This window comes from Convolutriloba macropyga, chromosome 7 (genome assembly GCF_964194025.1).
Source record: "Convolutriloba macropyga chromosome 7, txConMacr16.3, whole genome shotgun sequence".
NCBI classification, from domain to species: domain Eukaryota; kingdom Metazoa; phylum Xenacoelomorpha; order Acoela; family Convolutidae; genus Convolutriloba; species Convolutriloba macropyga.
This window is the reverse complement of record NC_134474.1, coordinates 56,966,589-56,992,923: the sequence shown is the minus strand read 5'-3', so window position 1 is coordinate 56,992,923 and position 26,335 is coordinate 56,966,589. Positions and strand designations below refer to the sequence as shown.

Sequence of the window (26,335 nt, the reverse complement as noted above, 5' to 3'; positions counted from 1 at the left end):
CCCCCTCTAATCCACACCCACCTCTGGACATCGTTCAGTCAAAGACCCCCACCTCCTGCTGTGCTCACCTCACGCACCTTGAACTAAGCTAAAGCTAGCCTCAATAAAACGTAGCTAGCTACTGACAACGCCAAACGCTCGCCGGTCGTTTGAGAGCAATTCGCCCGACGTTAGTTGGTTAGGTTAAAAGTTTTATTTTCGTTTTAAAATAATCGTTCGTTCTCTTTTTGGGTTCTCTTTCAATGATTGCAGAGTTGTTCGACTGAGCTGTTTAGTACAATTTTTCTCTCCGATTTGTCTATCTGGTAATAGTGCAAGTTTTTCCATTTAAAATGGCGCCAAATAAGCTTTGTTTTGTTAAATGACCAATTTTACCCGAAATTTTATTCTGCATCAATTTTCGGCTTTTTTGTTGACTTATAATTTGTGTCTCAACCTGGCCTTTGTTAGCTTGTGACCGATTAGATTGTGCTCATTTTTTGTAAATTTCAATAATCTTAGAGAAAATGTGATCGGCGGAATCTATTAATTTTCAAAGTTTTGCTAGAAATGCTTGGAAAGTTTTACAGAATATAAGATAACCTCTTGAAACTGATTTCAAAAATTATGGTTAAAATGGTCGTCAGGTTTTGAAGATTTCGTACTTTCTCCAGTCTGTTCTGATTTCTATAAACGAACGAGGTTTTTATTGTTTGGACTATTTTTGTGCTTTTTCTCAGAAATTTGCAGATCAGAGGATTTGTAAAATTATGTGCAAAGGCACATTATCGAGCCTCCTGGTTTTTTTTTGTTTTCTTTGATCTGAAGTTTGGTCGGTAAGATTAGTTTAATTTTATTGTATTCATCTGCTTGCAATTTTTGATGTTGATGTTCGACGTTACATTTTTTAAGATTTCATTATACTTAATTCTTTCAGCCACTAGTGAGTTATTGATGTTGTACTTAATTTGATATTTAATAAATCACTGTTCGTCAAATAAATGTTGTCAAATTCTGTGGGCTCATTGTCCGAAGATTTCAATAATTAGAAATGCAAAATGATATAAATTATAGGTAATTTGGAACGAGAACCTCATTATCAGCAGTTTCTCTTTTTGATTTTTGCAATTCAGGTCGTTTAAACACTTTCCTTGATTCTGCTCTAAGACGTGAAAATTGCGCAGCTGATTTTATCTCATTGGCTCCTTTTATGTGCGGCTAAGTATTTGGAGTTCAATGTCAGATGCAGCTAATTTCAGTCTTTATGGGGGACCTAATGCAACATACAAAGTTAAATTATAAAAAAATATCGCTACATCGTCTTTAAGGCTCTCCTTGATTTTCTCCTTGATTTCAACACTGTTGATAACGACAAGGACCCTAAACTGGCACCCAGAACTGATCGTTTAAAAACTTGATGACAATTCTTTGTAAAGAGTGATGAAAATATTAAGTTTTTAAGAAATTTTTTTAGAAATTCAGAATTTAAAAAAATGGGTAGTGAATTCTGCTTAATCTCTGCAGACACTCTAATTCAATTTTAAACAAAATTTCCAGGGCTTATTGTCACCTGCATTCATAGAAAAATCTGCGAATCAGATTATAATTATGAAACTTGAGGGCCGCTAGACAAAATATTAGACATTAATTTGAAAAGCAAATAATTTTAGATTTCAAGTTGGACAATCATTTCTGGAAACACAGAAGCTCTTGAAGTAATAGATTGTCAGTGGTAAGCTTAATCATGCAGGACCAAGTAAGTTTACACGCATAATAGCGGATGCACTTATTTGATGGACAAATTTGAAGTTGCAACATTGTGCAAACGCATTACGGGTTCTCATCTTAATTTTTGCTCGTGTTTTCGTATTTGGCGAATAGAACTTTTGCCGCATATATCCCCCATGCCTTCAGATTGAATTGAAAGGACAAATTTAAAAATTTAACTAAGAAACTGGAATTGGGTGCTCTGTCTTGGTCAAAATCGCACCATAATTGCAACAGAGTCTACTACCATTAACTTATGATTGAAATCAGTCATTATTAATTGAGTTTCAAAAATTGTCAAATCAGTTTCAAGGTTTCATTAGTATGAGTAGCTGATATGAGCTAAAACTATTAGTAAACTGCTCAATACTCTAGAGGAAAAATTGGTGGCAATATTGACCAAGTTTCCCCCAAGTGTAACTTTAGGACGGCCCTTCTATTTGGTAAAAGCTACTTTGTGAAATTGATTGAATGGGGCATTTTCCCCAGCCCGTTTGTTCCAACTGCCCCCTGCTTGATCAATAATTGATAAGGGCGATAACAATGGACAAGACAAAGCAGAATCTTCAAAAGTGTTTCAGACGAGTGGTTATCAATTTCCATAATGTACCACCCCTCCCCTCTCTTTTAAAATTGTTCTCTCCTTATCCTCATCCGTCGCAGTCTTATTAATAATAATATTTATGATAATGGCAACGGCAATGAGTTTGTTTTCATAATAATATAGGTTAGAGGCAGCGTAGCATATAAAGCGGCGTGAACATTTCCCCCTTCTGCTTCCAAGAGCATCACGATATAAACATAATAAACAAATATCGGTGATGCGCTCAAGAATTTTTATTTCTATCTTGCAAAACTATTAATTATTGAGTTCTAAATAAAATAGAGACAAAATCTCAACAAAGTCTTGTATATTTTTTCAATTGAGAAACCATGTGTCAAGCAAACTCGATTTTTGCGTCATTTGATGGTAAAAACTTGAAAATGAAAGTATTGTTCTTAAGCGAAGTGTTTTTTAAAGATCTGTGTCTGGTTTTTTGAAGAGCAAAACAGTAAACACATAACCACTTAGACTTGCTTGTCGCTATAGCAGTAACCAATTATGCTAATGGAAACACACTAAATAGCTAAGTAATAAATACTAACTTTTATTAACTAATCCCACCTCCTCCTCTCCTCGTCATTTTCATTCCCACTATTTTAATTCACCCACGCCCTTGTAAGCAACCCCCTGCCACCGCCCACGCACCCCTCCCCTCCTTTGCGGTCTTTGAAGTCAATTCAATTAATTACTAAAGTGTACAATCGCTTCTTTCTATATTTTCCATGAATAGGAAAAAATTAATTTAAAATGGTGACTAAGATACTGATAGAAGCAAGCTTGATTTCAACAAAGGGTTATCGTAAAGGTTTGATTTATTTGATTCTCATGCGTTATCAAATACCGACATTCGGAGATTAATATCTACATTCGAATCTCATTTTTGACCTTCAACAAGATATTGTTGTAATCTATTTTTGAATTTGGTAGAATTGGTAAATTGATTCTTCTTAAAACGCATAATCGAAATCTCACGAACTTTTTATGAAGTAATCAGCTATCTAATTATTTTTGATCTCATATTCGGTTATCTTTTCTGACCATCTGATTAACCGCAGCCTGAGAAAAGACGGTCTTACTTGAATCAATTACAGTTCACTGATTTTTCTTAATATAGTTGGTAACTGTATGTGCTGGCAGTCAATTGTGAAATTTACCCCTTAGCCCAAAGACCCGATGTCGCCCACTTTTGATATTTATCTGCTGCCCTTCGGTCTATGGCACAGGCTTTGTTTACAAATAGCTGGGCATGATTAGGGGCACCCAGAATATGCTTGAGTAGGTTTCATTGGTCATAAACTTTGGTCTCAAAATAAAGAATTGAAGCTTGCTGTGCAATCAAAATTGAGAGTTGGAGAAAGAGAAATCAAGCGGAGACTTTTTGTTAGTTCAATGTTTGCTCAAATTGCCTCAAACCTTTACGATTGAAAGGGCTGGCGGATAGACTCAAATTTTCATTTTAAATGGAACAAAACTTTTTGGTATGCTTGGCAGATCTCGTTAAGATCCCCGAGATTCTGGCTTATTTGTCTTATCAATATTTTATCTTTTTAATTTCTTCCAAAGATCTTGCTTTTCCGTACATATCTTGAGGTTTTCTGAGCAAGAATCTTACCGAGATCTTTTCATGATTTGTCAAGTTTTTATCAGCTTCTTATCAAGGTGTTTCTTGTTTCATTTCACTGAGTATGGGCTAACAAAATGTTTATTGGTTTTGTTAGGTTTTGATAGATAATAGAAAATAAGGCTCTTCAATTTGTTGGTGGCTCAGCCTTCAAGTCCCAGTGATGGGATGTTGACCGGAGACATTGTTTTCTGCTACTAATTGTACTATATTGGCATAATATCCGCAGCTTATCATACTTGTAGTAATTGTTACGTAACTCTGCTTGAAGTCACTGAGAACCTCTGGTGTTTATCGAGAACCCCGAAGCGGCTTGATATATTAATTCAGAATTTGGAAGTGACTTCTGCAGAGTCGCGTAACCATGCTTAAAACACACAATGTGCACGTTTTAAATTGACGGAAGTCAATATCTGGCAACTTCTGGCATTTTGAATTCTGGAATTGCAGACTTTCGACATTATGAAATGTGGATGAGTGTTTTCGGCATTATAAATTGCGCATGAGTGTTTTAACTAATCGTTTCGACTAGTTGTTTTTCAAAATATGCGATCGGAGATTTTTTTAAAGCCGACATTATATTAATAATTTTTTACTTTTTTTGTATTTTGGTTGTTTTAAATTGGTAGAGAGAGAGAGAGAGAGAGATTTGAATTCTGGCACTGCATATCCTTTTTTCTGACCCCTGATTTGAGCTCCGTTCGAGGCCAAAATATGTGATGAACATAGACAGCAATATGGTCATAGACTGTAATATAAAATTAAGTAGAAGACTTCGAATAGTTTCTAATGTTTACCATCGATGAATTGCAAATCGCCAATCACCGTCAGATTTTTAAAAAATTTTCAGAAGAGTTTTAAACCGTGATAAGTTAACGGGAGAAGGTGCTAAATGAAGGAGAAAAGAGGCTACATAAGTTCATGCCTTGATTAATTGGTTTCGATAAAAATTGTAAAGAAGAAACTTGAAGGAGACTAATATTGAACAAAAATTTGCCAAAATTGAGACTGCATTTTGATTTCGAGAGATTTTGACAACATTTTGCAGATTACATCTGAATAAACCCAATCTTGACGTTTTCTGGTTGAAACATTGCAAATGTCCTTGCAATATTTTGCTGCAAAACCTTCACAGAGAGTAAAAGTTAATTTTTTGACACTCAAAAATTTAGCGTAACGTCTTGCGCTCTTTTTTGCAAGTTTTTCTTCTGGTTATTGGTGAGCTCTCCTTCGCAAAAACTGGTTTTGACTTCTGCTTTCATTTTCAGCTCTTTTATTAGAGATAAACTAAGTAATAATGTTCACAAAATATAACCTGATAATCGGTCAAAAGATTTGCAAATTTTGAGCATCTATTTCGCGGTGATCTTGCTTTTTGCTAGTTGAATTCAATTTAATTGAGTTGGTTTGCTTTCTCTTTTCAACGTCTGTTCACATATTTTTATATTTCAAGTCAAAAACGGGAAGCAATCCAAAACAGTGATTTTTTGGCCTGAATTCTTTAACTCTTTATGTTAGGAAGTAGAGAAAGACAACGGTGTTTGAGCAACATTTTGATTTCTTATCTCAAGTGTTTTTTTGTTCACACGTGGCAATTTGACTTTCTTTCATTCAACGGGTTAGCTTTGTAATCAACGAAAATTTTGTGAAACGTGTATTCGGCTTTTTTGTTTTTCTTCGGTAATTCTGGTTTTACGACCAGTTACGTCACGCTCCTTGTTCTTCCTTTTGTGCCTTTTTGGCCGAATTGTGTGCGTATTGTTTTTCACACTCTTTGGAGCGAAATTTTTGCTCGTTTGCGTGCTTCATTTTTGGTCAATCGTGATTTACTTGATACTCAAATTGAGTTTTTTCCTCTCTCTCAAATTAAATTGGCTTACTTGTTGAATACTTTAAGCAATATTGTAATTGAATGTTATTTTAAGCCAATTATACAAAATACAAGTCTAAATCAGTTATAGACATCATAGCAATTTGTGTATCAACTTTTTTATTTTAAGGTCTTTTTTTGTATTTTGGGGCTACAGGTCTACGAAACTATCACAACTAATTTTTGGCAATCAAATGAATTTTTCGCCTCACTTGATTTTCGTCATCATTGAAGTTAGCTATTTCTTCATTCGAGTTAATAGTTTTTCGATCAAAAATTAGTTTACTTTTCAAGATGATTTGTCAAATACTTTAGTTGGAGTGCTTAAGTTCAGCTAAGGACACCGCTCTCTAATTTAATCTTATGTTAACGCAAGATATTGGAATTGTGTTCGTAGATACTCTTGGTCTATCAAAATTGGTTCTGAAAATCCTTTTTTTAAAAAAATCGCAATTTGCAGCTCGTCGTATTCTTTTTTAACTGTAGCTCTATACAGCAATCGCGGCTAGTTGTTGTTTATACGAAATGTATGTATCTTGTTGCCAATTGAGCATTGCCTGTCCAGCTTATGCGCAGATTTTTTGTATGAACCCCTTGTTAAACTCGATTCTAGGCTTTCTTTTCTTGGCCTCTTTCTTGTATAAACTCAATTGTGCGGTGCTTACTGTTAAAGGCTTGTTTGAGAAAAAATAATGGTAGCTTGATACAGACCAGAGTTGTTACTGTTTAATGTAAGCTTCATAAGAATGGTTAGGGGCACACTAGATTTTGATCAAATGAACTCAAAAGGAATCACTTTTGGTTCAGTTCTTTTGATTATTTTTTCAAAGGAGCCTATTATTTCTTTATCATTTGATTTATGAGCCGATTGTTCGATTTCAGTACATCAAAGAAATACCTTCATAAGTGTCAGTCACGAGTCATAAACCATAAGTTGTTAAAAATCCCGTAACATATCACCAAGTTGTCCTTTTATTATTCCACGCTCTCTCAAAACGGGTGATATAAGCGTTAAAATTCTGACATGATTTATGAGCTCGAAGAAGTTTACCCCCCGGGCTGTTAATTTCGATTATTTATTCGAGTTAAGTTTAGTTCGATATGATTGACCGAAATGAAAGGGATCTTTAAATGACTAGTTAATCACTGCTGTGACCCTGTCAGGATAGTTTGCCCGATGACAGCCAGAATAACAAAATGTGCCAAACATTTGGCCCAAATAATGCGCAAAAAATTAAATTACAAAACTACACCCATACTCGCACTATCTGGTGTTAAACTGTGAAACCGCATCATTTATCGCGACTATCAAAAGGAAAAGTTTTAATTGTATTAAGGAAAAATTAATACTTCGTGATCACTATGAATAAAAAAAATTAAAGGCTGTGCATTTTTAAACACCAGTGGATTGCAACACCTTATAGACCCTGTTCAGTTTAATTACTACGTGTGATCAAAAAGATTTGTACACTGATTTTTGCCTAAGAGAATTTAGCTCTTTAAAAATGAAATATTTTACTGAGAACCGTAAAGTTTCGTTTATTTACAGCTTTATTTTTTAAAGATCGGCGTCAAAAATAGCAGTTAATTTGAAGGTTGATTACTTCAATTTTTTCAACTAAATTGAAGTCTCGTTTATGTATACCGTTTGGCTTTGAGCAATTTGCGTTAATTGGAAAAAAGAATTAGGAAAGATGTAATTGCGCCGCATTTTCTTTATTTTAAATCAGATTCAAACTTGTTGTTGCAGCCTGTCAGAGAGAGTAAGAGCTATGTCTTTGTCGCTGTTCTGGCCCTGAGGTAGTATCGTCTCTTTGAGCTCGATGTTGTGGGCTCGTCGTCTGTGGGCGCAATCATTGCTCTCGTCGTCTCGTCCTTTTCACCGATCGCCATCCACGCAGAGGCGAGTGACCCGTCCGAGGCTCTGAACACATGGGCAGACATGTAACCCAGGCAGTCAGTGTTCTCGTCTTGTTGCTTGTCTGAGCAGAGTAACTCCGCTGTTCTCTGCTCCCTCTGATTGCAACTGTCTTCTTCTTCCTTCTTGCTTGAGAAAACTTGCAACTTTTTTCTTATTGGTCCAAAGATCTGCAATGGTCAGAGTTATGGTCGGGTTTGAAGGGCACTTGAAGAGGTATTCAGTTGTATGTCCTAATTGGTTGCAGCGGCTACAGACATCGTTGATGTGAATCCTTCTGAGGAAAGTGTTGAGAAGTGGGGAGTATGAGGAGTGGAGTTGTACTAGAGGGCACCTAGTTTTCATGTTCACTTTTCTTTCTGCGTCGCTCAAAAGTGGAATACTAATTTCCAGCGTTCTGGAATTGACGGTGTCTAGTGTTCTCTTTACTTCAGGTTGATGAATGACTTTCACTCCAAACTTGTTTTTGACAGGGTCCAATTCAACTTCAGGGAGCATATTTTGGATATCTTCTGAGTAGAATGGAATCAGTGTGTTCTTTACGCCGCGTGCCATTGCGTCTTTCAGAACTTTGTGGTGGTCAGCTCGAAAGGGTAGATAGCACCCCAATCAATACAAACTGCTTAGACAACATGAAGTTGGTATTCTGCACGGACACAAAATTTGCGATTAGGGTTATTTTGACACAGCCAGTGACAGTTCGTAGAATAGCGTTTCCTTTGCTTGGAGCTTTTTCCAGTTGGTTTTGCTGTCGATGTCCATACGTTGAATGTTCTTTTCAGAATTTTCCATGGTTGCAAAATCATAGAGAAATCCCCTATAAGACCATATATAGTAAGTGCATGCATGAAACCATATACCTTCGAAAACTAAAGTAGCGTTGTTGATTTTCAAATGTTGCTTATTTTAATTTTTACCTTTTTAAATTTTCCTTTTTAAAACAATTTTTTTTATTAATAGCCGCCCTCATCTTCTCAGCTGGCTATTATAGCGCTCCTGTTTTTTTTACAATTCAAACAATTTGAATTGTATTGGGGCGCTGTCTTTTTTAAAGATCTGTTCACACATTTTCATGATTTCTGAAGTCAAATTGGAGTAGTGATTTTGGTCGCGCCGAAACAGGAAGTGGGGCAAAAAAGCGAGTTTTGCGTCGTGAAAATTTTTCACTCTAATTTTAAGAGTGAGAGAACGGTGTTTGAACAAAATTTTGGTTTCTCGCTAGTGGTTTTTTGTTCACATACGGAAATTTCACTTTGACTTTTACTGTTTTTTCGATTTTTTAGATCGGATTTTTTTCTAAATGGTTTTTCCAATCCATTCATAGTCCGTTCTAGGTCTAGTTTTCTGTTTAGTCAATGAAAATTCTTTGAATGTACGTCAGGACTTGTCCTGCTATGTTTTTTTACAGGAAGTAGATTATGTTTTTTTACTTCGTCGAACTTTTTTTTTCGCTTTACCTTTTTGCCGCTTTTTCGACATTTTGCGTGAAAACTTTTTGACATCTCTAGGCTAGTTTCACTCTTCTGTCATTCTGCTCAAAGTCCTTTTAAACAGCAGCTGCTCAGCAAAGCAATTCAAATTGAAGAGAGTCAGTATAAAAAATCGAAGTCAGGAATAGAAACGGGATAAACCCATAAAGCCCATTTTTAGATGCCAGGTACTTGAACTCTGTCCTCTAAAGTTTCAGTTACTATCAATAATGCTGATTGGTATTGATACTAGACCCTGTAGCCTCTCACTGAGAGACAGGAGTATGTTCAATTACGACATCAAAATAAATCGCACTTGAAAATGTTTTTGTACAAAAATCAATTTTTCTTTCCTTTCAATCCCAATAGAGTTATGGGAATCAACGGCGGCTCTTTTCCGGCAATCTGCCGGGTATGTTAATCATATTGCCGGTGAATTAAAATTTCAACGTCGAAGTGGGTAATGCTTTTTCTCATATACGTTAAGCTTCATTTTTTGTCGACGTTCGTGTGTCAGCTGCTACATTCATTTGAATTGTTCAATCTGATGTAAGACTTTTAAAAATTTAAATGACTTCTCTGGTTCTCAAGAATAAGTCCTTAGAAATTTGTCGCAGAACACTCAGATTAGGTTAAAGGTAATGCAGGTTATTTGCTCTCTAGCAAAGTCTAAAGCATTTTTTGTTGCCTTGGTTTTTTATTAATAGCCGCCCTTATCTTCTCAGCCGGCTATTATAGCGCTCCTATTTTTTTGTTTACTTCGTCGAATTTTTTTTCGGTTTACCCATTTTGCCGCTTTTTCGACATTTTGCGTAAATTTTTTTTTCTGTAGGCTAGTTTCACTCGTCTGTCATTCTGCTCAAAGTCCTTTTAAACAACAGCTGCTCAGCAAAGCAATTCAAAATGAAGAGAATCAGTATAAAAAAAATCAAAGTCAGAAATAGAAACGGGATAAACCCATAAAGCCCATTTTTAGATGCCCGGTACTTGAACTTTAAACATCTATAATGCTTATTGGTATTGATACTAGACCTTGTAGCCTCTCACTGAGAGACAGGAGTATGTTCAGTTAAGAGATGACATCAAAATAAATCGCACTTAAAAATGTTTTTTATACAAAAATCAATTCTTGTTGACATTTTCTTTTCTTTCAACCCCAATAGAGTTATGGGAATCAACGGCGGCTATGTTCCGGCAGTCTGCCGGGTATGTTAATCAGATTACCGGTGAATTAAATTTTCAGCGCCGAAGTGGTTAATGCTTTTTCTCATATACGTTAAGCTTAATTTCTTGTCGTCGTTCGTGTGTCAGCTGCTGCATTCATTTGAATTGTTCAATCTGATGTAAGACTTTTAAAAATTTAAATGACTTCTCTGGTTCTCAAGAAAAAGTCCTCAGAAATTTGTCGCAGAACACTCAGATTAGGTTAAAGGTAATGCAGGTTACTTGCTCTCTAGCAAAGTCTAAAGCATTTTCTGTTGCCTTGGTTTTTTTATTAATAGCCGCCCTTATCTTCTCAGCCGGCTATTATAGCGCTCCTATTTTTTGTTTACGTTGTCGAATTTTTTTTTCGGTTTACCCATTTTGCCGCTTTTTCGACATTTTGCGTGAAATTTTTTTTATTTCTGTAGGCTAGTTTCACTCGTCTGTCATTCTGCTCAAAGTCTTTTTAAACAACTGCTGCTCAGCAAAGCAATTCAAAATGAAGAGAATCAGTATAAAAAAATCAAAGTCAGAAATAGAAACGGGATAAACCCATAAAGCCCATTTTTAGATGCTCGGTACTTGAACTTTAAACATCTATAATGCTTATTGGTATTGATACTAGACCTTGTAGCCTCTCACTGAGAGACAGGAGTATGTTCAGTTAAGAGATGACATCAAAATAAATCGCACTTAAAAATGTTTTTTATACAAAAATCAATTCTTGTTGACATTTTCTTTTCTTTCAACCCCAATAGAGTTATGGGAATCAACGGCGGCTATGTTCCGGCAGTCTGCCGGGTATGTTAATCAGATTACCGGTGAATTAAATTTTCAGCGCCGAAGTGGTTAATGCTTTTTCTCATATACGTTAAGCTTCATTTCTTGTCGTCGTTCGTGTGTCAGCTGCTGCATTCATTTGAATTGTTCAATCTGATGTAAGACTTTTAAAAATTTAAATGACTTCTCTGGTTCTCAAGAATAAGTCCTTAGAAATTTGTCGCAGAACACTCAGATTAGGTTAAAGGTAATGCAGGTTACTTGCTCTCTAGCAAAGTCCAAAGCATTTTCTGTTGCCTTGGTTTTTTTATTAATAGCCGCCCTTATCTTCTCAGCCGGCTATTATAGCGCTCCTATTTTTTGTTTACGTCGTCGAATTTTTTTTTCGGTTTACCCACTTTGCCGCTTTTTCGACATTTTGCGTGAAATCTTTTCGACTTCTGTAGGCTAGTTTTACTCGTCTGTCATTCTGGTCAAAGTCCTTTTAAACAACAGCTGCTCAGCAAAGCAATTCAAAATGAAGAGAGTCAGTATAAAAAAATCAAAGTCAGAAATAGAATTGGGATAAACCCATAACGCCCATTTTTAGATGCCCGGTACTTGAACTTTAAACATCTATAATGCTTATTGGTATTGATACTGGACCCTGTAGCCTCTCACTGAGAGACAGGAGTATGTTCAATTACGAGATGACATCAAAATAAACCGCACTTAAAAAGGTTTTTATACAAAAATCAATTTTTGTTGATATTTTCTTTTCTTTCAGTCCAAGTAGAGTTATGGGAATCAACGGCGGCTATGATCCGGCGATCTGCCGGGTATGTTAATCCTATTGCCGGCGAAATAAAATTTCAGCGCTGAAGTGGTTAATGCCTTTTCTCATATACGTTACGCTTCATTTCTTGTCGTCGTTCTTGTGTCAGCTGCTGCATTCATTTGAATTGTTCAATCTGATGTAAGAATTTTAAAAATTTAATTGACTTCTCTGGTTCTCAGGAATAAGTCCTTAGAAATTTGTCGCAGAACATTCAGATTAGGTTAAAGGTAATGCAAGTTATTTGCTCTCTAGCAAAGTCTAAAGCATTTTTCGTTGCCTTGGTTTTTTATTAATAGCCGCCCTTATCTTCTCCGCCGTCTATTATAGTGCTCCTATTTTTTTGTTTACTTCGTCGAATTTTTTTTCGGTTTACCCATTTTGCCGCTTTTTAGACATTTTGCGTAAAATTTTTTTCATTTCTGTAGGCTAGTTTCACTCTTCTGTCATTCTGCTCAAAGTCCTTTTAAACAGCAGCTGCTCAGCAAAGCAATTCAAATTGAAGAGAGTCAGTATAAAAAATCGAAGTCAGGAATAGAAACGGGATAAACCCATAAAGCCCATTTTTAGATGCTCGGTACTTGAACTTTGTCCTCTAAAGTTTCAGTTACTCTCAATAATGCTTATTGGTATTGATACTAGACCCTGTAGCCTCTCACTGAGAGACAGGAGTATGTTCAATTACGAGATGACATCAAAATAAATAGCATTTAAAGTTGTTTTTATACAAAAACAATTTTTGTTGATTTTTTCTTTTCTTTCAATCCCAATAGAATTATAATTATAGGAATCAACGGCGGCTATTTTCCGGCAATCTGCTGTTTATGTTTTAAAGTTTTTTGCTTGGCCAATTGGAGTTCTCTTATGTCTGTTTGAAAAGTTTCCGCTTGACGAATTAACTTTTCTTTTTACTTATTACTTTTGACTTCTCCGGGTTTACGTGGTCAAACAATTTAAGTTCTCAAGTTAAAGCAACTGATCTCAATTGTTGGTCGTATACTTGTAAACGTCATTTCAAAAGTTAGCCAGAATTTTTTTTCTCTTTCGCTTTAACTAAATTGGTCTAACAAATAAGAAGTTAAAATGACATCAGTTGAAGCTCCTCGGTGCTGTAATTGTCCCCTCGCCTAAGCAGTCTACGATCAGACTCTTTGGTTTGAACTTTGGTCGATTGTGTTTATATAATGGGCGATAATACTTTTTAATTTTTGTTGGGTTGCGTACTTCGAAAAAGTCAACATAATACATGTTCTCTGCTCAACAGTCTTTAATTCTTTAATGACAGACGCTTATTCTTGGTTTTAGCCATAAAATTTTGTCACGTCAATCACTTAAATTAAATGGCGTTTGATTCTTTAATGTATTCATAACTTCGATTAAAAAACTGGCAACATTGGCGTAGCAAAGGTCAGATAAACGATAACTACCAAAATTTTTTTTGATTAATACTAACCATTAGAGCGTATATACGTTTATAAATTGAAACATATAAATTGGACAACGGTTGTAAGCATATAACACTTTAGTTTAGAAGCTAGTGAGGATAATCGTCTAAAATGAACTAAAACGTATGTGCTTGGACATTTTGTTGTTTTTGTTTAAATCACAGGGGAGTCAACATTGCCCTTTTTCATTTTTGCGCTTTTAATCCAAAAGTTACAAAGCTTTTTCTCAGCAATATTCCGATGATATTTCTGAGCGCGCTTTGGTTCACTGCATCAAGCGTCGGTAGCCGTTTCGTTTTCAAAGCACTGTCTGTTCTTTTCTTTGGCCTGACGGGCAAGGTTGTTTTTTGGAAGTATGAGGATTTATTTCTAGACTACTCTCTGCTACTCTATGTACAGTATCAACTGTTTTACTTTGATATTAGAATATGATGAGTACAATGTTGGCTATGTGCTATAAATGTCGGACTTGTTTAAAGGCTCCAAAAAAGAGCAGCGCAATGTTCCGCGTCGCTCGATATTCGTCTTTTACTTGTTGTATAGGAATCCATGTACACGTATGTCGTTTTCTGTCACTTTTCTATGTGCAAGGCAAACAACAAGTACAGTAAATGTTTGTCCATAAGTGTTAAATGTTTCCCACTACTACGCTCCATGCCAAAGTATTAAAAATCCCAAAAAAGGGGTGTTGGTAAATAAATTGTTGTTGTTTGTTTTAGACTCGAGTGTTCCAGTATCTGGAGATTGCAATAAGACCCTGGGCCAATTCTAAGACGGACAAAATGGTCCTGTGTGAAATTGATCTTCAATACTCGGGTTTGTTTGTTCACATTTAATGGGTGAAACGTTCACCGTTAAGGGGTCGCGTGGAGGTGTGTTTATATGAATGGGTAGGGGTGGCATTGAATGATCATACCGACGACGCTTTTGTAGTCAAATTTGATTAATCGATTTATCCGCCCTGGAGGAATTTGAAAAATGCTTCAAATGGTTGAGCGTCAAAAGGTTGTTTCAACCTAGCTTGAATTTTGAAAGCTTGTTTACGTGTGAGCGGCTTGAATATGGGGGGCTTGCTTGTTTTTAATCTCTTATACGTGTTTATGTTTGACTGTTTACTTCCCCTGACCGTTGTTTATAAGTTTCCGCTCGGTTAGCTCCGTTTGAAATTGTGAAAGTTAGTTTATGAAATGTGGAGCTATTAATATTTAATGTGCTGTGAAAATCACTAATACATTCTGGGCCTCTCCTTATAGAATAATTCCTTCTAAATTCGTTGTACCAAAACAAAATCTTCCGCAATTAATTATTTAAAATGAGGACAGTTAACCTTTGATACTGCACTTTGTGAATGTTGCCGCATTCATTCTAGTTCCCGCTTTTCGAAGTACTTTCAAAACTGCCTTCAAATATATTCATTCACAGCAATCTGAAAACTTTGACTGACGGCGTTTTTCGAACATTTCAAAAGAGCATTGAACTTTCCATAAATTTTGGATATATGGATCTTTTCCGTTTGTGCCCCCACATAATACGTTATGCGTCCCCCAGTTACAGAGCACGTGACATTACATAGTAAATCATTATGTGAAAATATGGCACGTGCGTCTGGGAGTGCAAATAATATGCGCCCACTAAACTGAGGGGGCACAAGCGGAAAAGATCCGGCTATTTCATGATAAGTCGAGATTTTTTTCATATTGGAAATCTACTCGAGCGACCTTTCAAGTATTTGTGACATGTATTATGAGAAAATGAAATAACGAAACCTGATTTTAATCGATAATTGAATTTGAATATCACACCTGATCTCATATGACATGATTTGAATATCAACTTTGTTCAGAAAATCCAATCAATTTAGGTGATTAGGAGAAAACGCAATTATACCACCAAGAAAAGATCTGATGACATTTTCCCGGTTTAAGAGCCAATTATGACCCAGAGGACTAAGATCTACTGATCATGTTTAATAGAAAAATTTTCCATATGAATTGAACTAACGATGACGGAGTTGTCAAAAAGCTGCTTGAATTTCACGTGATTTTCGGAGTTCGATTGTCTTGAAGTTCAAGCTGGTAACAATTCATCATTTTGGAAAAAGCAAAAAGCATCTTAAGGAATTGCGCTTAAGCGATTCGCGCTGTTTACTTTATTTGCATGATGATACCGGAAAAAGGTTTCCTTTTTCCTTGTCGAATAAAACGCCCATAGTTTACGAACTGTTTTCCACAATTACGATAAGCTCAACGGAGTCACTACTTTTACAAACTATTTGATTAAATTTTCTGACGCAAAATTTGCTCAGCACCTCAATAGTGATTGAGATGGGAAGTCAATTTCTTAAGGCTTTTTAGCGTAACAAATTTTGCCGCCCTTATAGCCTTATTTTTTTTACTTTCAGCGTCTCAATTTGTGGTGTAATTGTGTAATTTAAATCATTCGTATTCGAAATTATTTCTGTTGAGCACAAAAGTCGAACAGCTATTTGGCGAGAACTTACTACTAGAATTATATTCTAAATTGCTATTTTTTCTGTTAAAATTTCTCTCCTCGCTATTTTTAGCCGCAGAGAACCTGATTACACTGATTAATTGCTCTCAAGCGAAGTTTGTAGCATTTATATAAGTATGCGGTCATTTTTCAATCCGTTTTTTTGCTTGACCGATTTTTCCTCTGACCCAAATTTCGTCTTCCAAATGGGATGAACAGGTAAAGCTTGGAGGGCATTAAATAGATAAATTCTCTTAGAGCCTTACGTTTTACTAGTCTCTAAGTATGTGATTCACCGAAACAGTTTTGAGGAAACAATTTCATGATGTGAAAAGCGGTTCTTATGCTTAACCGTTTGAGTTCTGAAACATTGTATAAAAATCAATGCAGCCAGCACATGACATAACTTAGACATAGTTTGACGCAGTCTCGAAATTGACGCAAGTCTCAAACTTGATGCAAGTATCATAGTCCCGTCATTTTTATGAATTTTGTGCATTTTGTTTTGAGTGAAATGCTTTTAGCGGCTTTGGCATTCTTCGTCAGGTTTTTGGTTGAAGTTATTTTTTACTGGATTTAGTGAACTGCTGATTTATTGTTTTGTTTTGACAGAAATTTAGTCAAATAAGTCATAACTTTGAATTGTTTTATCCAATTTCTTCCTCCTTTTTCCTTTTGCTGTCTCTCAAAATAGTTCGTCTTGTTCAATTAATTATTTAGGCTTTGAAAGAGAATTGTTTTGCTGAGAAGACATTCAAATGATTAATTGGTCATTTTTTTAATAGGCTAATAACGGAGATCTGATTTAACGTGGAGTAGAGGTGAGGGTGATAAATTGCACAAACGAATTTCGTAGCAATTGTATTAGTCGGTGGTCTTCCTCGGCTGGTCACCACCGAAGGCAACCGCTCGCCGGTCGTTTGGGAGCAGTTCGCCCGACGTTAGTCGGTCAAGTTTTTGTTTTTTGAACTGACAGTAGAATTTTCGCTCAACAAATTTTGGTGGTGCAATTCGATAATCTGTTTCCAATGAGATTGAGAGTTTGTCTTAAATTTTTCGTTTTGATTCACTCAGTAAGCGATGAGATGAAACTCATGAAACATTAAGATCAATCAATTATTCAATGAGAGATCGTTCAAAGGCATGAAGTGAAAACTAGGACGAGAGAAAAAGAGAAAGAAAGGAGATAAAGCTAAAAAGAATTTGTTAGATAGTTCTCTATTTAGGCTTCGGATTGATTGCTTTTCTGAAAATATTTCCGTAAATGGCATCACAATGATGAGCTTAGCTGTGCTCTGTTGCATGCACTTATTGATTCAAACGAAGTTTGTAACAATTATGTTAGCCCTGGTCTTTTAATGCGATTTCTTGTACTACCGACTTCTTGTCTTAGTTTTTTTCTTACCATTTGGCGTTTCCTCCTGAAAAATGGGATAAACAGGTAAAGCCCGGAGAGCATTAAATTCTTTTAGAGTCTTGATGGTCACTAGGTTTTAAGTATGCGATTCGCCGAAACTGTTTCAGGAACTTAAATTCATGATTTGTAGGGCTGTTTATATTATTTGACCCCTTCTATGTACGTGCGAACTTATAATTTTTCTTCTTGGCCCATTTTTTTGCCCTGGTCAAATTTGTAATTTCACGACCAAGTTTAGCCAGTTTTGTTATTTGAAGAAAGAAAGCTCCTCGCCGTAATTCAGAATTTAAAAGAGTCACATATGATCTTATTCTGATGTACTAATTTTATAACAGGTGGTTGTCTTCATTGTTATTGTTCTTGCTTCTGTAGTAGTCAATTTCACAACAACTGCAATTCGCAACGTAATATAAACAAAAAAATTGTCAATGAAAATTTTGTGGAGTGAAGCAGTTATCTTAAAGGATTCTTTGATTGATATGAATACAGTTGTAAAAAGAACAGTGATGTTGGGCCTTAATTTATCGAATTCGAGTACATTTATCTGAAATAGTCTTCAAAAACCAAGCAACCATTTTGGTATTATTTTCTCGCTGCAAAATGGATAGAACGTAGCATTTGCTAAATTTCAGAGCGTTTGAGTTTTCACTTTCATCTTTGTTGGTTTAAGTCAGCTGCTGCCATGCCTCAATTTTTAAATCTGAGGCTAACTTTACTCGTTTTAAAATGATAATGTTATACAAATATTTGTTCGCTTTTCTCCATAAACCAGCTGTGCTCAATAATGTCATTGTCAACAGATACTTCCATTTTTGCTCAAATTTTTTTGGCTATTGAAACTTTGTAAAAAGTTTTGTCAAATTGTATGAGATTTTTCTTATTTTGTGGTCAATTTGAGGAAATATACTTGCTCGATTTCTTGTGTGATATGCGCTGAAGTTGAATGTTTAATCTAGCTTAATTCGCAGATGTGATAGATTTCGAACTGATTTTTAACATCGTGATTTCTTGGAATATAATAATTATCGATTCGTATATATTTTTTTGCTCTCACTGAAAATTTCTCTCGACTTGAGTCTTTTTGCGACACTGTGGTACCCCAACCTATCAGACCTAATGAAAAAGATATTCCAGCAAGAAACTTTATTACTGCTAAAAAATTGGCAGTCATAAAAATCGATTCAAGAAAATGAAGAAAGGAAGGCTGAATATGAGCCAGCTGTTTTTCTAAAATGATATATTAAGCATTGATATCTTTGGCGTAGTTTGACTGTACCTCTGTTGAGACTAAGGCTGCTGAATTTTTCAAACATGAAGGGGGAAACATTATTAATTCAATGTCCATTCATCGAATTGTCAGTTTGTGTGTAAAGGAAAGAACGGAGTACTGTTGTATTTACTTTGGCTACTCAAGTAGATACTTGAATGGTTTTTAATATTTCATCTCAAATAATTCACTCTTCCGATAATGACATTTCCCTTTTTAATTGTAATCCCCCCTCCTTCCGCTACTTTCAATGTCTATTTCAATTGACAGCTTGCATGGTCAACTCTCTTCAAAGGTTTTTGCAGACCCGAGGTCTTGGTTAATCTTTGCTAAACTAAGATTGTGCTTCCTACATGAAAGGGTGTCCAATTTATTTACAATTTCCGAGTTCCTGTCTTGAAAGCGGGACGGATCTTTTATGTGCACAAGTGGCTTTCTTTTATATTTGGCCAAGTTAATTAAATTTAATGTATGCCAGCGTGCTACCGTCTAATTTTTTTCTGAACCAAAAATTGGCGTCTTTAGTACTGCTATGTGGAATGCATACTGCTTTTTGGACTAATGTAATGTTTGAACAGTGGGAAATCAAATTGAAAATGGATGTAACTCTTATTCAATTTTTTGGTTGATCCTAATTTAGATAAACCTCCCCATTGTTAGCATAGAAAACCTGTTCGGCATGAATACAAATTATAAATCGTGAATGGGAGGCAGAAGCTCAGTATGAGCGTTAATTTAATTGTCTGCATTTGACAGCCAAATTGGAATAATCAAGTGATTGATGGTTACATGTTCCAGGGCATTTTGATGTACTGGTATTATTTATGACAGGCAATTACAAAAATTAGGGATAAAATTCCACGGTCACTAGAGCTTTATTTTACATTTAACAAAATGACAAAATAGTGTATTGCATTGGTACATTGGTAGTTTGCATCACTTTTTCGTGATCATTGTTAGTGTCAATTGCCAGCAAGTCAGACGCCCGGATGGACGCCCGATTGAATGTTTTCTGCATTACCCCCCCCCCCCCCCCCCACCACCACCACCAACAGTACCGGATAAACAGTCTGTCCACACACGCGCGTAAATGTGGTTATTGCTACTTAGAGATGATGTACTTTAAGGATGCTATCAAGGTTGAGGTCCCAGACCGAAGCCACCTCTGAAGTCTCTCTCGATCACCCTGAAGTCTGATCAGAGGTTACATCAGTCTGCAAGGGTCTGTTCACTTTGGTCAGATCTCAGCCTTGGTAGTTTATGGTTTTGGTGTTAGATTAGATAGATTTTCTTCTCCATTTATTTACCAAATAAGCAAGAAATCAAATGGCTGTGATGGAAGAGTAGATTAAAGAAGACACATAGGAGATACTTAGTTGCTACAACTTTTAATGGGCAAAAATTGCTGGTATAAAATTGTTGGTTTTGGTTGTGAATTTTTTTTGTTATCGAAACAGGAAATTTTTTGCCAGCTGAAATTTGGTTTGACTTCACCCCCAATCCCCACCCCAGTACATTGCCCTGTAACCCAGCTTACCTCCCTAAACCGTAGATATCTAGTGTCAATGCGAGCCGCTCGCTAGTCTTTTGAGAGCAATTCGCTCGACGTTAGTGGGTCATGTTAAATTGCCGCCCTCATCCTCTCAGCCGGCTATTATAGCGCTCCTGAAATTTTTTCACTGTAATTTTAAAGTAGAGTGAGAAAACCGCGTTTGAGCAAATTTTCTCGCTAGTGGTTTTTGTTTTCACTTGCGGCATTTTTACTTCGGTCAGGATTTGCCCTGCTATTTTTTTACTTCGTTGAACAAAAGTTTGTTTCGCTTTACCTCATTTTGCTGCTTTTTGACATTTTGCGTGAAATCTGTTTTTTCTCGGCTAGTTTCACTTGTCTCTCCTCTCCTCAAAGTGCTTTTAAACAGCAGTTGCAACAAAACAATTCAAAACAGTCAGTATGAAAAATGACGAAATCGTAAATAGAAACGGGATAAACCCATAAAAGCCCAATTTTAGATGCCCGTTTATAGAACTTTGTTCTTTTTAAGTTTTAGATACCAGCTATAATATGTTTTGGTATTGATACTAGCCCCTGTATCCTCTCATTAAGAAACAGGAGTTTTTTCAACTACCAAATGACATCAAAATAGTTCGCACTTTAAAAATTTGTTTGTACAAAAATCATTTTTTTTATTGTGTTCTTTTACTTCAATCCCAATCTTGGTTATGGGAATCAACGGCGGCTATTTTCCGGCAATCTGTCGGTTATGTTTTGTTTGGTCAATGAAAACTCTTTTGTTGTAGATCAGGTCTTGTACTGCTACGTTTTTCCTTTCGTCTTCAAGATCTATGTTGTAACCTGATGTGTCACACTCAATTCTTGTCTGCTTTTTCTTGGTTTAGTTGTGAGCATGGCCGTATTTTTTGATGATGTCTATGTTGTGAATTTCTTACTCATGCGTGTAAATATTTTTGAGTCACTTATGGCTTAACCTCACTTGTTTTTTTGCGTTCCTTCTTATAAATCAGTTCAAGTTATAACAGCAAATGATAAAAACCAATTTTTTTTTCTTTTTATTAGGTCTTTTCATTTTCTTTGGTAATTTGATTTTGCGAGTCTCCGAAGCAACCTGCCAGCTACGTTTTATCATTTGTTAACTAATAAGAGGTAGGAGGATATTTTGTTCAATAATGAATTGGAACGTTCAGCTGGAAGTTTTGTGGGTCTGGAATGCAAGCAGTTGGCATCTCATAGCGGAGTGTGGATAATTTTTATTCTTTTTCTATAGGAAACCCCTTTATAGCAATTTCTTTTAGATTTTTTGCGTGTTAATGAGTTTGCTAAGTCAATTTCTTCAGTTATTTTGTTGCGCTAATAGTGCTTATACTTGATGTCTTAACTGATCAAATTTGATGTTTGTTTTCAGACAACTATCTAGCTTCCGTGGGTTTGACAGAGTACTATCAGCCCCCTATCAGACTGAAGGCGTCCCTGGCAGCCGCAACCACAGCCCTCCTGGGTCCCTATGTTTCCATGACTCAATTGGTGGAGAGGCTCTATGATGACGACAATGAAACATGCTCAGAGTTTACGAAATTGTTAGTAACTATTTACGAATATTGATATCACCTTGTTAAGATGAGTGATTTAAAATGGGCTCTTTATGATGATTGTAGCGAATAGAATACGAACAAAATTGCAATGCAATTTACAGGGAAAGCATTACAACGGATAAATTTAACCTAATTTATGGCGTTGTAAGTAGGGTTTTTGAAACTTTGAATCCTTTTCCAATCACTGTTATCGTAAGATCTATAATTGAAAACAGTTTACATTTCGCTGTTTCATGAACACATTTCACTTCTGCTATAAGAAGTAGATTGTCTGTTATATTCTTCATTAATTGTTATTTAAATATTTAAATAAAGATTATATATCTCTAATGAAGTCACAGAAAATCTTGCGTTCATCAAGAGCCGCATAGTGGTTAGAACTTTACAAGAGGCCTACAGCCTTGTTTGAAAAACCCTATTTGCAAATTTTTTAATCTGGCACTGCATGCTATTTTGAGAGTGCTTCAATTTAATTTTGTGCTCCAGAAAAATCTTAATCGATGCAATTGTGTCAACCCATATCTACAAGCAACTATCTCTGAAGAAGTTGGTGTTCGAACCAAAATTTTCATCACACACTGTCAATGGTCAAACACCCTCCCCATCTACTAGCAGCAGCTTTAGTGTCCTGAGAGTTTCCTCATTTGACGGAGTTCTTAACCAGGAAATTGTTCTGAATGAGACGAGATCAGTTGATCTGGATCCTTCCCTCTCTTTGGGTGACAATGTCATTACGATTGAAGACAGCAAAGATGCCAAAAATGGCTTCACTGTTAGTTCTGTCACGATAATTTTATGATATGAACATTTTTTTGTAATTCCAAACATATAATTTGAAAAATATAGCCAAATGGCTAAATACTGACCTGCTCTCAAAAAAAGTTAATCGTATTTAATTTGAATAAGTTGATAAAATATGATATTACATTTAAAAATCATTCGTCATTTTTGGTTGTCACAGGTAAGATATTAAGGAGAATCATCATGAATATTTGTACATTATTATAGTGGAACGACTTGTTCATGGTTTCTGTACGGCTCATTTCTCTCAATTTTTGAACACGCACTCACTCCCTAGAGTAACGGGTATGATATCAGTCTCTTTCAAAATGTTGTTTTAGCTCTGTGAATTGAAGTTGAAAGTGGCTGTTGATCCCGATGGCGAGAGATTGATCAAACAGAGAAGCAACGATCCTGTCCAGCCGAAACATCTTCGTGAAAAACGAGACATTAGCCATTCTGATTTTTCTAATAAAACCTATGCAAACCACAAGTCTGATCAAAAAACATCAAAATCTAACAGCGCACAACAGGGTAGCTCATATAGTACCAACACTGACGTCAATAACAACCGATGGTCTAGTGGTAACAACTATAATCATCATCGACAGTTTGGTCTGAAACGCCATTATGATGAGCACGGCGCATTTGAGTACGGGCGCCAAAAGAGGCAAAAAAGGAATCTGTTCCATAGGTCTTACTCTGAAGGGGGCCACCGAGGTAGAAGGGACGCGGAACCCTATCAGCCCAAGTCCAAGTTTGCCCTGATGGACGACAGTGCTGAGTTGGTAAGTGGAAGTTTTTCAATGAAATTTGTAATTCCAACCCCCTGTCAGCGTAATGTGTACGAGGATTTATTTAAACGTTCAAAATAATATGGCATTTTAACCATAGCACTGGGCGTGGAAGCTTCCTACCTATCCTGGCTTTTGGTATAACTGCAGTCCCTATTCCAATTATGACATCGGGTTAAGATATTGGCTGTCATCAAGAGTTAATCTTTGCTAGATTCTTTAGCCGTCATTGGTAATATCCAATTGGCAACGATGATCCAAATTAAACTGATCAATATCTTATACCGAGAAGACAAAATAGATTTGATTAAGAAATTGATGCATATTTTTCATTTAACTAAAGTTACAACTTTAGCTATTTATTATTCGAGACTATTTACTATTACTACCAGGCAAAATAACAATGTGGTAGAATTTTAGGTACAATCTATTATACAGTCTATTTCAAGGACTGTTATAAGTTGACAACTGATAAATTATGATCGAAAAGAACAACGCGTGACATCTTTCAGAAAGCGACCATCACCCTAGTAATGGAACAGCTGACCATGGTCACCTTACTATTTATTCGATGGATAATTCCAAGGTCACGTGACATGAGCAAGGAACAGCTGGCAACCACTCTGGGGGGCTGGATGGGAATGATGGCAGACCAACTCAACTTCCTAGTTCTGCTGGACGAGGAGCCAGTCTTTTCCAGACCCGCTATGACGTATACAGTCCTGACTATATTCTCATTTAGCCAATTGCAGTTCTGCTTAGTCTACACGGCCAGAATCAAACAAGCCTCGCCAAATCGGAAGACGGCGAAAGAGTGGCTTTTCACTACGTTTCTGTGGACCTCCGTTTGCATTTTGTTCTTGCAAGATATTCCATTTGTACTTATAAGATGCTATTGCGTCTTTAAAATCAACGTAGTCAACCACACAGTTGCGTATTTTATTGGCAAAAACTTTATTGTTATAATGTTGCAATTGTACAGAATCTTAGTAGTGTTTTCACAAGAAAACTGGTTCAGGTCACACGACAAAGGCGGAAAGAAAGTGAAATCGCCTGAAAAGAAAGTTTCCTTCACAAACGGCAATTTGGGCAACTTGAACAGACCTGCGAACAGGAAAAGTTTGACAGATTATAAAAGCATGCCATGGATTGACGATGAAGACGAAGATCAAGTCATTGTCAATGTAATTAGCCAAGAAAACGACGATATGTCGACTCCTATGAAATTGACACCCAAAAGTAGCCCAGGTTACAAATGTGACGGCGATTCCGATTTTGACGAGATTGATCAGGAAAGAGCATTGAATGCAAAATTGCTATGACACCTTCTACTATTTATTCCACGCAACTTATTATTAATTTGTTAATTTGTTTGTATGATGATGATTCAATCATAATTTATTTGTAGAGTTTGTTCACATCCATTTTTGTTATCATTCTGAGTAGTTAACTAGGATAATACTAGGACTAAAAAATTAGGATAGAAAGCTATGATAATCTGAAAACAAATTAGTGAAATTTGAGGTTTTGATCTTTTCTTGGTAATTAATTCTGAATAAAGTTTCCAAATTTATCCTACCGCCTGCCTGCAAATCATTTATGATTTAAGTTTGCTGCACAACAATAGTTTGTTAAAATGTTTTACCTTTGAAAAGTAATATTGCTTGGGTGGTATCTCTGATTGGGCGTTGCAAATGAATAAACCCAATATTGGCTTTCTTTTGGTTTTTCTAAATTCAATTTTTGATACAATCCAATAACACTCTGCAAGCATATGCTGTTTCATCTTACTCTCAATTGAGCGAGTTTTTGAAACTTTTATTGAGGCTCGCGTTAGGAAAGAGTTAATTCACTCTTAAAATTATTTGACTACTTTAATTAATTGGAGGACTCTTTTTAGATTACATTTATCATTTTGAGCTGCTTAAATCTAAGATAAACTAAGTGAACTTATTATTTCTATCATAATGACATTTAAATACATTTTTGTGACACAAAGAGCAAAAACAAACAGTTAGGTCCCAAAACTTTTCTTACGTACTTACTGAGAGTTTTTATATAATAAACTAATACAAAATGAATTGCTAATTGACAAGCATTTTGAGGCAGACCCTTGTCGGCCTCCCACAACAGCCTTAAAGTATAAAGAGTTAGGGTTTCTTATTTCTGCGCGCGAAATTGACTTTCCTAGTTCTCTCAGACTAACCGACTCAGTAAAACACTGAAGATAAACTTCAATTATAACAGTGGTAATATAATACAGCAACGGAGTCAATAGTATACACATAGTGCAATTATCTACTAGACTAACTAAGGTCAGACGTGCAAGCGCTATATATAAGAGAATAGAGTCTTCGCAGTCTCTGATTGGATGAAGGTGTACATCCAGTATTTGATGTGCTACAATTTGTGACATGTTGGTTCGCAACAAAAAGCTCTTAAAGTGCAAAGTGTGTGTATAGGTGCTTCTAAGATGTTGTTCTTTTGCTCATTGGGACAAAACTGAATGAGGGTAAGCACTATTGAGCTAAAATGGTCGTAGGATATCCTAATTTATTAATTGTGAGCTGTCCTTTGTAAAAGTGTTGCGACTCGTAATAAAAATGTTTGGTTAAAAATGAATACCACGCTCTATATAGCATATATCTTGATGGTGAAAAATTGTCGGAGGCCTTGAAAAGATCTTTTTGCTATCAAGCCGTAGACCATGTAAGCTGGTTAAAATTAAGTAGCTCGATCAAGAAGAGATATTCGATATCATTAAACCAGATTTGCGCTTCAAAATCAGTGATTAAATATTGGAACCAAAAATTGTATTTTAGGTACATGACGCGCGTCGAATGTAACAATGGGGTGTATAGTATAATGGTATCATAGTACCATATAATGGTACCATTTCATTTTTCGATTACAAAAGAAAATTTTGGAAATAATACACTTCCGAAAAAAGCGGAACAGTTGCAATGACCTGTTTATAAACAATACATTGCTCTCTGTTTGCGAATTGCT

The 26,335-nt window shown here is 35.9% G+C and overlaps 1 protein-coding gene across 3 annotated transcripts in view; it reads left to right on the top strand.

The window, feature by feature from the left end:
• Positions 1-24,744, top strand: part of LOC142343186 (uncharacterized) — a 145,706-nt gene extending 120,962 nt beyond the window's left edge. For all 3 annotated transcript variants that reach the window (XM_075394903.1, XM_075394902.1, XM_075394901.1), the window contains exons 6-10: positions 14,190-14,286; positions 21,566-21,737; positions 22,239-22,524; positions 22,874-23,320; positions 23,839-24,744. In XM_075394903.1, coding sequence (XP_075251018.1) covers positions 14,190-14,286; positions 21,566-21,737; positions 22,239-22,524; positions 22,874-23,320; positions 23,839-24,648 — 1,812 coding nt within the window. In that variant the 3' untranslated portion in view covers positions 24,649-24,744. The remainder of the gene's footprint in view (positions 1-14,189; positions 14,287-21,565; positions 21,738-22,238; positions 22,525-22,873; positions 23,321-23,838) is intronic.
• Positions 24,745-26,335: the final 1,591 nt, after the last annotated feature.